The sequence below is a fragment of the Balaenoptera acutorostrata genome, chromosome 6, assembly GCF_949987535.1.
Source record: "Balaenoptera acutorostrata chromosome 6, mBalAcu1.1, whole genome shotgun sequence".
Lineage (NCBI taxonomy): Eukaryota > Metazoa > Chordata > Mammalia > Artiodactyla > Balaenopteridae > Balaenoptera > Balaenoptera acutorostrata.
In genome coordinates, this window is record NC_080069.1 from 38318749 (window position 1) to 38332024 (window position 13276).

The 13276-nt window shown below is 44.6% G+C and overlaps 1 protein-coding gene across 1 annotated transcript in view; it reads left to right on the forward strand.

Annotated features, from left to right (window-relative positions):
* FBP1 (fructose-bisphosphatase 1) overlaps positions 1-11740 on the forward strand; it is a 26576-nt gene extending 14836 nt beyond the window's left edge. The window contains exons 4-7 of the mRNA XM_007176968.3: positions 4764-4904; positions 7851-7988; positions 9709-9828; positions 11412-11740. Of these exons, the coding sequence (XP_007177030.1) occupies positions 4764-4904; positions 7851-7988; positions 9709-9828; positions 11412-11603 (591 nt within the window). The 3' untranslated portion in view covers positions 11604-11740. The remainder of the gene's footprint in view (positions 1-4763; positions 4905-7850; positions 7989-9708; positions 9829-11411) is intronic.
* Positions 11741-13276: the final 1536 nt, after the last annotated feature.

The following is a 13276-nucleotide window of genomic DNA, read 5'->3' on the forward strand; positions in this document are numbered from 1 at the left end:
GAGGTTCCTCCAACTTTCCTATTCTGGGATACAGAGGCCATAACTTAAGAAGTGAGACCGCAATTTGTGCTTTGTTTTTCAAAGTGACTTGTTGTCTACTATTGCACATAATCTCCTTTCAAACATGGGAAGTAGGATCACCATGGGACAGTTCTCTTTCATCACTGAAATGCATCTTGCGTTTGTCTTGGCCAGGAGGCAGATCAGTTTGAGTAACTGAAAGTTCTAATACTCATACCAGAAAGACAAAGGCAGTAATTAATCTGTTTTCCAAGTCATACCATGAAACATCCCATTCTTGTTATAGACATGGAGGCATGTAATTTTACCTGCAAGGTATCAGATCTATACAGTATAGCAAGAGAACTTTGCAGCAAAATTCTTCATGTAGAGGAAGACTTCTGGTAATGACTCAACCAAAGCTAAAGCAGCACTAATGTTTGCCAGCCCCAGTTTCCACCTTAACCCCCCAAATAAAGACTCTTTTTAAGGAAAAAAAAAACCCTAGAAAACTGACACTGGCTATCACCTTAAAAAAAATCAAAACAGCCTGCAACAGCAACTCGAATTACAAATGCTAGAACAACTCAACAATGAGTCTCCACACTCTTCTCAATAAACCTGAAGTGACTCTCTTAAAAGACCAAAAGAGGTGATGAGTGTCACATTCCCTTTAAGTTCACTTCAGTTTTCAAAAGCCTTATTGATTGTTTGAGGATTTATGGGGCATAAATATTGACCGTTTGATGCTTTAAAGGAGACCTTTCCTGCTTTCTGTAGAGCTGGATCTGGGCTGGAATTCAGCTCTCCGGTGCACCCGCTCAGTGGCATAACATTAGTTGGTAACTGGAACTCGGAAACAGTGATCTGGTCTTGCCCACATGGTGCCTGGAAATAGGCTCCAAAGGGATCTCTTAGGGCCTGTGGTCCAGTGTTTCTACAAAGTTCCTGCCACAGCACCTCCGGAAGGGTCACCCTGTCTCTGGCTGGAGACATTCAGAAAAAGTAGAATTCTAGAGTGTTTGTCCAAATATTGGGTAAAAATCTGTCTCCCTGTTGCTCATATGGCCTTTTGGAGCATCAGAAAATAAGACTCTTTTACATGCTTGGAAATGGCTTTTTTGCCCTCCCCTCCCCTTCTTTTAAATCTTCTTTAAGTTGAATATCTTTCATGTGAGATGGTTTTTCGACCTCTCTAGCGTGGTCACCCTCTATTGGATACATTCTAATTTTCAACACCCTTTAAAAATACCCAGTCCCCACGACTAAAAGCAGAGTTTCAAAAGTGCTCTAGCAGCTTCAGAATCCAGTTCACTTCCCTTAACTGGGCACAGGGAGATAGATGTAATAGCCATATGGAATGTGGCTTCCTGACATTGATGCTTACTAGCTCTGTGGGACCTTGGGCAAGGTAACCTCTTGTTTCCTTATCCATAAAGGGGACATACTGAAAATTAAGCATAACAGCAATGAAAATAGTGCCTGGCACATAAAAAGTGCTCTATAAATGGTAGCTATTAATATTACTTGTCTTGTTTTGTGTATTAAGATTCAACAGAGAGTATCACAACTCAAACTAGCTTGAGGAAGGAAAGGAGGGAGGGAGGGAGGAAAGAAAGGAGGGAGGAAAGGAAAGGAAAATTATTGGTTCGTGTAACTAGAAAGTCCAGTGGGTAGTACAGCTGCATTCAAGGACTCAGACGACATAAACAGGACACACTTCCTCTCCATCTCTATTGCTCCCTCCTCTCTGGTGGCAAAATGGCTCCCAGTAGGTCTGGGCCCACATCCAATCCTTTCAGCAACTCAAACAGAAGATGCAAACCTCTTTTCCAACAATTCCAACAAGAATATCATCTCATTGGCCCTGATTGTCTTGGCTTAGGTCATGTGTCCATCTCTCAACCAATCACTATGGCCTGAGGCATGCAGTGATCTGATTGGCCAGACCAGGGTCATGTGCCCACTCCTGGAGCTGAGGGCCAGGAGGGTAGTATTTTGAGGAAGGTTAAGGTGCAATTATCAGCAGAAGGGTGATGGGTGCTGGCCAGGCAAAATCAGTGGATGTTCACTGCAGATTATAAACGCCTTGAGAGCAGGGACCTTCTCTTATATATTTTTTTGTCTGCTAGGCAGCCTGGTACAGTAGTAGGTGAACAATATTGGCTGAGTTACTGAAGACTCTGACATATGCCCTATGAGACCTTCTAGGCAGGGTCTGGCTGCCGCTCTGAGGGAAGATCATCTGATGATATGACAGCCCCACCCCACTTCTGCCTGACTTTCTCCTCCACCACCTCAAGTCTCCAGAATCCATGGTGTCTTTCGTACTCTATATGGAGTGGTGTGGATTAACACAGAGCAACACCTACAGCAGGTGATGGCCTGGGATAAGTAAAGGTAGGGTCCAGAGGCTTTTTAATTTTGTCAAGTGCTTTATGCACATTGGTCCATGAGCATCCACATGAGACTGTAATGGATTCCCTTGGAACAAAGGCATTCATTGCTGAGGGTTTGGAGGAGGGAATTCATGCATTAGAAAGGGGGTCAGGGTAGAAAAGTATTCCTCCAAATTAATGACTAGATGGAATTATTTTGTCTTTCTTTTTAGTATATGGATCATAGATAATGTTACCATTTCTTATTCCATGCAAGGAAGTTGAAGGCTGAGATTATTTGGTGACAGTGTTTCAGGGAAAGGCTGTTCATCCTTGTGCCACAGACAGACATGGGTGGTTCTGGATGAGGTGAATCTCTGGGGGACTTTTCTTGGTGGAGAATTGACTACTCCAAACCTAGGGGCTTCCAGTCAACTTTATTTATTTACATATTGTCTTTGTCTTATTTTGTGCTGCACTTTCTGGGTTAAGTAGTTACGACAGAGGAGGCAGTTAGAGCCTGACTGTTTTCCTCCCACTGTGTCACTGACTTTGAAGGAAGCTGGTTCCTTTTTCAAGGCTGTACACTGGCAAAATTTGGAGTTTGAGAAACAACTCAAATTTTTGATACTGTGTTTAGTCTGTGTTTAGCTGCACTGCACTACCCTGTGAATACAAACCAAACTAAATTAAATAACTTGACCCAACCCAACCAGCCAAGCAACCAACCAACCACCTAGAGGAAAACTATTAAACACAAAGATTGGAGACAAGGGGAAAAAAAGAGAGAAATGGCTTTTGTGACGTTTCCTTTTACATGAGTAGTTCTTAAGCTTCAGTGGAAGAGTCAGCTATGGTGCATGGTAAAATACAGATTCCCGGGGCCCACCTTAGAAAGTCTGACTTAGTAAGTCAAGGCTGCAGCCCCAGAATTGCATTTTAAATAAGCATCTCAAGTGATTTTGATGTACATGGTCTCTGGACCACACTTTCAAAAGTTATAGGAAGAAATTACCAGGAATGTATTTCTTTTTTTTAACACTTATTTATTTATTTATTTAGGCTGCACTGGGTCTTAGTTGTGACACGTGAGATCTTTAGCTGTGGCATGCGGACTATTAATTGCAGCATGCGGACTTAGTTGCAGCATGCGAACTCTTAGTTGCGGCATGCGAACTCTTAGTTGCGGCATGCGAACTCCTAGTTGCAGCATGTAAACTCTTAGTTGCGGCATGCATGAGGGATGTAGTTCCCTGACCAGGGGTCTAACCCAGACCTCCTGCACTGGGAGCATGGAGTCTTACCCATTGGACCACCAGGGAAGTCCCATACCAGGAATGTTTTTGCTGAGATGACCTCCATCTCTGGTATCATGATACAGATAGATGCCCTTACTTATTCTCAGCCCCTGGAATCTGTGGTTGGGAAGGAATAAATGAAATTGGCAGAAACTGCCCATTTTCATTTCTGTTTAAATTCAAGTAGAGAATATTCAAGCTGAAAGATTTGTTTGAGGCTGTTTTGAGAACCATAGAAGCCAGTTGTCAAGTGTTAAGAAGATAATTATCAGTTAGTAATCATTGATTAGGAGCCATGCCTTTAACTTTTTCCTTTCCTTAGTATTAGGGAACAAACTGAGTCACACGACCCAGTGGGCTGTGTTTTTAATAAAAAACAAAGAAAAGATTAGAGTACGTGTCATGTTCTAAATGTAAGTATTGTTTTATTAAATTTTTGTAGTTGTGTGTGCGGGTGCATGTGTGTTGGTACTGGTTTGTGATGCAAAATGCATTTTTTTACTGTGGGTCATGGTCAACAAAAGGGAAAGCATTTGTCCTACACTGTAACAACTCCGGAGAGAGATTCTCAGTTGCCATATTTCTGAGAATTTCTTTGATGTGTGAGTATGGACCACACTGCTCACTGGAGTATGTGCTGCAACTGCCAGGAGCTCATGAAATTGATTTCCTTACCAGACTTGAAGCCCTGCAGCCCAGTTTTAATTTGTTTAAATAAAGATAGAGTAGGCAGGGGAAAGACACTGATGACTGTAATAAGATTAAATTAGTAGGAGCTGGCAAGGAGGCATGCTCTTTTTTTGAGAGTGATAATGGAGGGATGAGGGAATATCAAATTAACAAAATTGGAGGAGGACCCTGATTGGAAAGAAGGATCCAGATGCAGGAAATTTGGGGTTTGGTGGGAAGGCCGCTGTGGTAATATAATCAGGATATTACTGATGTGAGGAGGAAGGCCCCTCTGGGAAGATGCCCTATTTCATTACGAGAGCACCTTGATAATGCATCTTGCTAACGGATGAACTGCAAAAAAGAACCACAACACAGAACACAACAAAAACGGGTTTTGTTTTCTTTCTTGTCCTAGATTTCAACGGGTGACCCTTCTGAGAAGGATGCCCTGCAGCCCGGCCGGAACCTGGTGGCTGCCGGCTATGCCCTCTATGGCAGTGCCACCATGTTGGTCCTGGCCATGGCGAATGGAGTCAACTGCTTCATGCTAGACCCGGTGAGAGACCCCAGGGGAAGCTGGGTGCTTCGCTGGTGGCTGTGAGTGAGTGTTTATTGTGTGTGTGTGGGGGGGGAGAGGCAGTACCTAGAGGTGGAAGATGAGGCCCATGAAGGGGCAGAGGTGATGGGTTGGGGAAGGGGGGAAGGGAGATGGAGGGACCGTCATGAGAAGATTATCGAGGTGAGAAATGGTGTCCTGAGCATAAGGAGTCTTTCTTCCACGATGAGTTCTTTAGAGTGGACATTACTCAGCTGACTCAGATGCCCACGGGGCTGAGCAGGCCACACAGATGAGTGGAGTGTGCTGGGAAAGGATGGTCAGGGTGGTGGCAGGGCAGTGGTGGGGCATTGGGGAACTGGGGAGGTCTGGCAGTTGTTACTCCTTGGGAATAGCGGCTCAGTCTTGCCAAGGCTTCCAGTGTTTCAAGAAACACTGGATTTTTAGAAAATGTAATGTTTCTGGATGTGTAAAACACTGTGCTAGCCAACTAAAACACGTTTGTGGACCAGATGGGGCCCATAGATGGTCTGTTTGCCACCCACGCTATCCATTACTAGCTTATTTTCCTGAGGTGAATGGGTGTCCCGGCTGAAGCAGTGGACCACCTCATTTCTTCAAAATTAGCTCCGAAATTCATTTGATGTGCACGTGCACGCAAACCTTCAGTGAACCCTTGTGGTTTTGAAAGGCTTTGACGAACTCAAGGAAGTGAAAATAAAGAAGGAAATGAAGATAATTCCTTAGTCTGTCCAACTTACAGAGAAAAACTCCCTTGGGAGTTCCCTGGTGGTCCAGTGGTTAGGACTCAGCGCTTTCACTGCTGGGGCCCAGGTTCAGTCCCTGACAAGACTTAAGATCCCACAAGCCACATGGTTCGGCCAGAAAACAGAAAACAAAACAAATTCCTCATGGAGAGGAGCCCAAGGTGCCATGAAAAATATTCATTAACAATTTTTAATTTGTGGATAATTTCTTCCACATGTGTATTAATTGGAGTTCTTCATTTATTCTGTTAGATGACAGTTTCGACAGAGCAGATAAATTGAGCAAAGGAATCTCTTTACATGTTTGTCATAACTAAACCCACCATTGAAATGGACTCCGTAGAATCACCTCCCGTAGGTCGGCACATTCATTATGCATTTGGTCCAGTGTCCCAAGGGAAAAAGAATTGAGGTTATAAATACCTTTCAGTTTTAGAAATGTCCTCAGATGACATTAATGAGACTATCTATTCGGTGCTTTTTGCTGACAAACCGAACACCAGGTACAATCAGCTGCTAGAATCCTGTGAGGGGCGGGTTGCTGGTGGTGGGGCCTCGAGGTCTGTGGGTGGCAGGTGGGATAAATCAGAATGTAGGCTGCCTTTGTCCCCCGCACGCTTGCACAACTGGACTTTGCCTCCTTGGAAGCACCCGTGCTTAATAAGTCAATAAGGGTAGGGAAACAGCACAAGTTTAAGCCTCCAAAGGAGGTGATTTCAGGGTAAAATAGTGGCAGAACCCGAGCGAAGTTCACTCTGAGCCCAGGGTACAGTTTCTGAAATCACTGATGTTTTGGATTTATCCTCTCAGCAGGCATTTACCGCTTCCCCAGACATTCTTCTGGTAACTTCTGTGTTACCTTTCAGTTGATGGATGTGTAGAAAACATGAAATCTCTTCTTATGTCCAGATTGCAGACCTTGTGTCTGGGAGTAAGTGTCTGTGTGTTTGATAGTCTTTTGCCCTCCTCACGCTTAATGGCCACTCAGTGTTTGGAGGCTGCGCTACCCCCTGCTGGCTGACCTCCCAGATCTGATGAATGCCTGGGGGGTGGGGGTCAACTTAGTGCTTTCTTTTCATTTTGGCTGACAGTTTCCGCTAAGAAGACCACAACAGCTTTATTTGCATTTCTAGCAGGCTTTAAGGTTTGAAAAGCTTTTCAGTCTCTTTCTCTGTACAAGAGACTAACCTCCTTCACAGCTAGGATGCTCTGGCCAGGTACCAGGGCGGGGCGCCTGCAAAGCATGGCTTCATGAGCACCTGTTGTGTAATGGCTTCATTTTCCAGACTTTTACCAAAAAACCATAAAAGAACAAAAGAAAAGAATCACTCACAATGATACCTTTCAGTGACCACTGTTAATTCTAGTCTCTTTTCTTCCCCTGCCCTCCTCTCTCCCTCCCCCACTTCCTCTCTACTTCCAATGTGTTCCATATTGGCAGGAACCAAGCTTTGCTACGGGAATAAGTGGGTGGGGAGAGATGTGTCCAAGGTGCGACCTCCCTTCTTAACTCTGTCTCCATGAAGCAACCTCCCTCCCCAGATGGGCGGAGCCGCAATCACTCTCTTATCAGGGACTCGTAGGAGCCCCAAACAGTCCTCAGTCCAGAGCTATAGGAGTTATGTGACACCTTCCTCCAAAGTGCGAATCTCCTTTGAAGAACCTAAGCCTTAAAGGCATCAGCTTAGCACTGGGACTTTGTGGGAGGCTGAGTTCTCAGAAGCACTCTGTAGATCAGTGAGCAGAGGCACCGGAAGCTATATATGCTGTGAATCGAAACTCACGGTGCTCGGGTAAAATGACATCAAGATAGAAACGAAAAAATGGAAAGCTAAGAGCAGCCATGAACACTTTGGTGTCACTCAGCTGCCCATCTCTTCTGATACCCTACCTCCTGTCTGCACCAAATTTTTTTTTTTTTCAAAGGCGTGGGTGTCCCAGGCCAAGGAGAAACTCCCTTGCTGGTAATCATTTCACAATGTTACAAATATTGAATCATTATGTTGTACACCTGAGACTAACATAATGCTATGTCAATTATACCTCAGTTGAGAAAACAAAAAAAATAAAAACCAAGCTCTTTGTGCTGAAGGACACAGGTGACCTCAGGCCTCACGCCACCCCCTCCCACAGGCCTGAAGGAGATGTCACGGCTCCACCTTTCCTTCCTGTTTCACAGGCCATTGGAGAGTTCATTTTGGTGGACAGAGATGTGAAGATCAAAAAGAAAGGGAGCATCTACAGCCTCAACGAGGGCTACACCAAGGACTTCCACCCTGCTGTCGCAGAGTATGTCCAGAGGAAGAAGCTCCCCCCAGTAAGTGAGGGCTGCGGGGTCGGGGTTGGGGGAGGGCCCCTGAGTTATGTGTTGATTCATGATCTGCCCTGGAGAGAAAGGCGGCAGGGACAGAAGCGGGTGGATTCCACTGTGCTGGGGGCTGGAACCTCTGCCCTGAGACGGCAACCCCTCTGCCACTTTCTCTTGGCAGAAGAAAATCAGGACTGTAAAGTCCGCCAGATGAATGAAGTCAGGGCAATAAAACGTGCTTCGCTGCTGGGGTCCCTGATCCCAGCTGGTACGAAACGTGGTTCTTGCACCCCAGGCCCCAGCCCTGTGGCACCTGAAGGATTTCTATCAGTCATCTCTAGACTGAGAGCAGCCATCATGGCATCTCTCTAAAGAGGTTACAAATCACTGAACACGAAGAGAAGAAATGGCTGTTTGTAGAGATGGTTCTATGTAGGAATATCCAATCTTGTCCTACTCTTGTTACTGAAAGCTTGGCCTCTCTGTACACACCGGTGCCGAATCAGATCTCGGAGACAGAGTTTTGGGTGAAGTAGAAAAGGATAGCTTTATTGCTTTGCCAGGCAAAGGGGGACACAGTGGGCTCCTGCCCTCGAAAACTGTGTGTCCCAGGGACTTCCCTGGTGGTCCAGCGGGTAAGACTCTGCGCTTCCAATGCAGGGGGCCCGGGTTCAATCCCTGGTCGGGGAACTAGATCCCGCATGCCACAGTGAAGATCCCGCATGTCAAAACTAAGACCTGGTGCAGCTAGAATAAATAAATACATAAGTAAATATTTCTTAAAAAGTTTTATAAAAAAAAGAAAGACAAAGAAAGAAAGAAAACTATATGTCCCACCCTGGGAGGATTTGATGAGGGTTATATAACAGTGGTTCGAGGCTGGGGTCTCTGACAAGATTAGGGTGTGAGCAGGGCCTGCCCGCCTTAGTCTCGTCTCAGGTGGTTTCCTAATCTTGATGAGCTTCTCGGGTCCCTTTAATCTTGCCTCAGGTGGTTTCTTGGCCGTTCCTCCCTTGATTAGCAACTGTTTAAATCTGCCCTTTGGAACTCAGGGAAGGTCATGGAGGCTGGAGTCTTGCCTACAAGAAATGGGGGATAAAAGGGCTTCCATGCCTGGGTGCCCCACCGGGCCTCACTCAGTTTCACTCTTGCTTAATGCCATTGAAGGCTGCTATGTTCTGAGGAAGGAGCCCAGATGTTGTTAGTTTGGCATTCAGGGCCCTCCAAGCTGGCCCCAGGCTCTCTCTCCAGCCTTGTTATCTCTCCTTCCACCTTTTCCTAGAGATCCCTTCCTGCCCCCAGCTGCACCAGGCTCCTCCCAGGGCCCGAGGCAGACTGCATGTGCTTCTCTAGTTGCCCCACCTTTGGCTGGGCAGTTCCTGCTCCTGCAGAGATGAAAACCCCACCCTTGCCCCCTCTCCTTAGCTCTGCAAAATCTTTCTTCTCCTTCAGGGTCCTGCTAAACGCCTGCCCCACCCCAGAGCCAGAATCCACCACACCCTCCTCAGGGCCTCCTCAGGTAATTTGAGTTATTGTAAGATGTAAGAGGCTGTCTCCATTATTCCATTTTCTGCTGCCTGGGGACAGAATTTTCATCACATTTCCTAGCACAGCCCCAAACACACACCTTGATGGCGCTCTGTTTGATTGTTGAATCAAATAAGCATAGAGGACATGAAGAGAGCTCTCTCTTCTGTAACCCTAACTATTGCTGGTCTTAACCTTGTAGGACAACTCAGCCCCCTACGGTGCCAGGTACGTGGGATCCATGGTGGCTGACGTGCACCGCACCCTGGTCTATGGAGGGATCTTCCTGTACCCAGCGAACCAGAAAAGCCCCAACGGAAAGGTAAATAAATCCCCTGAGGAGTGGTTGAGAAGCAGTGGATTTCATCTGCAGCCTGGGGGATTTGACTGAGGAAGCAAGAAAGGTCATGGTAGCTGTCATGCTCTGCAGTCGGGTGCCAAGGATGTCTGTGGCTAATTCTTTTCTAGATTAAAGGCTGTCCTGGTTAAAGCCAGGCGATATCAGCTAAAACTGATCTCTTGAGAGCCCTTCCATTGCTAAAGATAAGTAATGATGTTTATGGTCAGAGGGTACTAAAAGTGCTTCCTGCTTCCAGTGGATACACATGGTTTGGCTTGGGCAAAATGAATGCCATTCATAAAATGAAATGAAACAGTCCAGCCTCACTACCAAGGCAGCAAATCACATATGCATCCCAAACAGAGGTTTCCTTTGATTGCTTTCAAAAGGCATAAAATTGTAATGACTAGTGAGCTGACATTTGCTGCTTAGAAAATGCTACCTTTCTAGGGAAGGAAAGCATCTCTGGGGACACCTAGAGCTTTCAGGTAAGCTGTAACTGGTGCATTGGTCTCATGCCCACAACCTTCTTACAAGCCATAGGGTGGGCTGTGCTTGCTCATGCTGGCGAAGGGACACCCACTTTTCTTCGACACAGAGGGACAGTGTGTTTCCTTCTCAAGTATTGTCCCTTTGTTTTTCCCAAAGGACAGATAGGTTTTTCTTATTTTATTTTATTTTTAATGTGAGAGAAGGAATAGGAATAATCCCCATAAGATAGTTAGAAACGGATGTATTTCAGATATGCTCAGATCTCTGTTTATGGCATGTGGCGTCCAGTTCACTGAAAACATTAAAACACCCACTCTTACCATAGCCACCTACCTCGGGCATCCCAACCTATGTGATTAGCCTGCTTTATAGCGCTTTTCTCTAATGCCTCAAAAAATTGTTCCTTAACAAATATTGAGGTTCCTCCTTTTTCTTTTTTTTCAGTTTTGTAAATCTGACCCTGACACCTGTATGGAAATACAGTCAGGAAACACCTGCAAAAAGCTGTCTACTTAGTAGGCAGACTGCATGAAAATGCATACAATAAAAAAGTTAATATTTAAAAGTAAATGCCAAGATGTATAACGTACTAAATCCCAACCCTCAAGCCTTAGGAGAATTGTAAAAGGAATGTGTACAGAGTTGCAAACAATATTATACTGTTTGGAGGAGCCAGTCTGCTTTCCAGATGTCTGCAGCCAGACACTTCCATGGACTTTTAAATGCTTATAGAATAGGCAAAGCTCCATCCAAAACACACACAGAATCACTCATTAGGTCCAGTTTCCGTGCTATAAAGAGAAGGGAAACATCGGTTCTGCCAAAATATCATTCGGTCCTGAGCCCAGGTGGTCTGCCTCACATTTGCATCAGGCAATCTATTGCTGGCTCTTGATGGATGGCTTAATTTAACCAAATGGTTAAATTAACCATTCGGTCTTAGACGCAACCTTGTGATGGAAAGTAAGGGAAAGTATCAGTTAATTTGATCAGCTCTGCACTATTTTGCTATGAAACAGATTTCTTTTCTGTGTAATCTGTTCTGGTCTGAGAATGCTGCTCTTGTTTTCCAGTTGAGACTATTGTATGAATGTAACCCCATGGCCTATGTCATCGAGAAGGCAGGAGGATTGGCTACCACTGGGAAGGAAGCTGTATTGGACATTGTTCCCACTGACATCCACCAGAGGGCGCCAATCATCTTGGGGTCTCCTGAAGACGTGACTGAGTTCCTGGAGCTGTATAAGAAGCACGCTGCCAAATGAAGCGCTGGCCTTGCCCACACCAAATAGAATTGCCTTTTATCTGGACCTTTGATCTCACAGGGTGCTACCCCATTCTGACTGTGCATCAGATATTCCTAGACATAGAAATAAAAAGTATGGATATTTTCACCATCAAATGCTGTGTAATGCCTTATGCTGCCTAACCAAAACGCTATCTCAGTAATGCCACAGATGGTCACAATATATTTTGAGTGGATAGAGGAGAAATAAACATATTCTTCCTTTTTCTAAAAATAAAAAAGTCTTCATTGCTTTGTGCCAAATAACAGTAATAATAATAACAGCTAATGCATATAACATTAGATAACTCATTTAATCTTCATAACAACCTTATGAATTGGGCACTGTGAATAACCCATTTTGCAGTTGATGAAATGGAGGACCGAGAGGTGAGGTAATCCGCCCAAGGTCACCAGCCCATGAGCGACAGAGCTGGGATACGAACCCAGGCAGTCTGGCCACTAAACTCGGAGTTAATGAATTGCTTCTCCTGTGTGTTGTCTGTTCAGGTCTGGGTGTGCAGAATCAACATGAGCAATGCTGTTAAGCCCTCCTGGGAACTGGAGAAGTGATACGTGATCGGTGGTACCCATCTAGGACCTCTTGGCCTCCTGTACATGGGTGTAAGCATCTGAGGCACAAATGAAGGTTTATGTTATTACTCAGTGATAAGTTTTTTATAAAAACAAAACACTTCATTGAATTAACATAATATAATAATTCCTAAGGTTTAATTACCATAAAGAAAAGGATTCATCATAAGAACAAGATTTAAGGAAATACAATTTGTTGCAAACAAGCACATTTCTATTAGGCTCTGTAAAAACAGTTCCTCCCTTAGCTGACCCTGGTTCTTTCTGGACTGGAATTCCAAGATTATAGCAAGTTATATCAGATGTTAAGAAACATCTGGACTTTCTTAAGCTCTACATATATTAGGATTTTGCCAATGCAATGTAGGTGGAAATGATGTATACTAATTCTAGTTTGAAAACCCAATGAATAATCCTTCATCCACTCTTTTCCATGCATTAAACGTCATGCGTTTCAATGACAGTATTACAACAGGACAAAAGCCTGGATGTCTGAGCCACCACTCTGTCTACATCAGGTTGTGATGTGAAATAGAAATGAACCTTTGATGTGCTAAGCTACTAGGATTTCAGGCTTATTAGTTACTGCAACATAACCTAGGCCATCCTAAGACTGAGCTTGGATAAGCTTTTTTTTTTTCTTTTTTAACTTCTCTGAACCTCAGTTTCTTCATTAAAAAAATGTTAATTGTAGTATTTATTGTTGTAGTCAAGGCCATATTCACTGTAAGTAACCTTCTTAGGCCAACTAAATCAGAAAGGGAATTTGTTGGAAAGATTCAAGGGGATCTTATGAAGTCCAGTACCCACTGCAGAGGACAGCTTACAAAGGACACATCCTTCTTAGTTCCAGCATTATCATCCAATTCACTAGTGTCTCTGTGTCTCAAGCTAAGTTCCCAGGACAGAAAATCTGATTGGCTCACCTTATATCAAATATCTACCTCTGATCCAGTCAGCTGCAGCCAGAGACAGGGTCACACAAGCAAATATGTCTTGAATCTTCCTCTTATGAGCAGGGTGCACTTTTCTCCAAGATGGGGATCGTGGGCTGAGCAG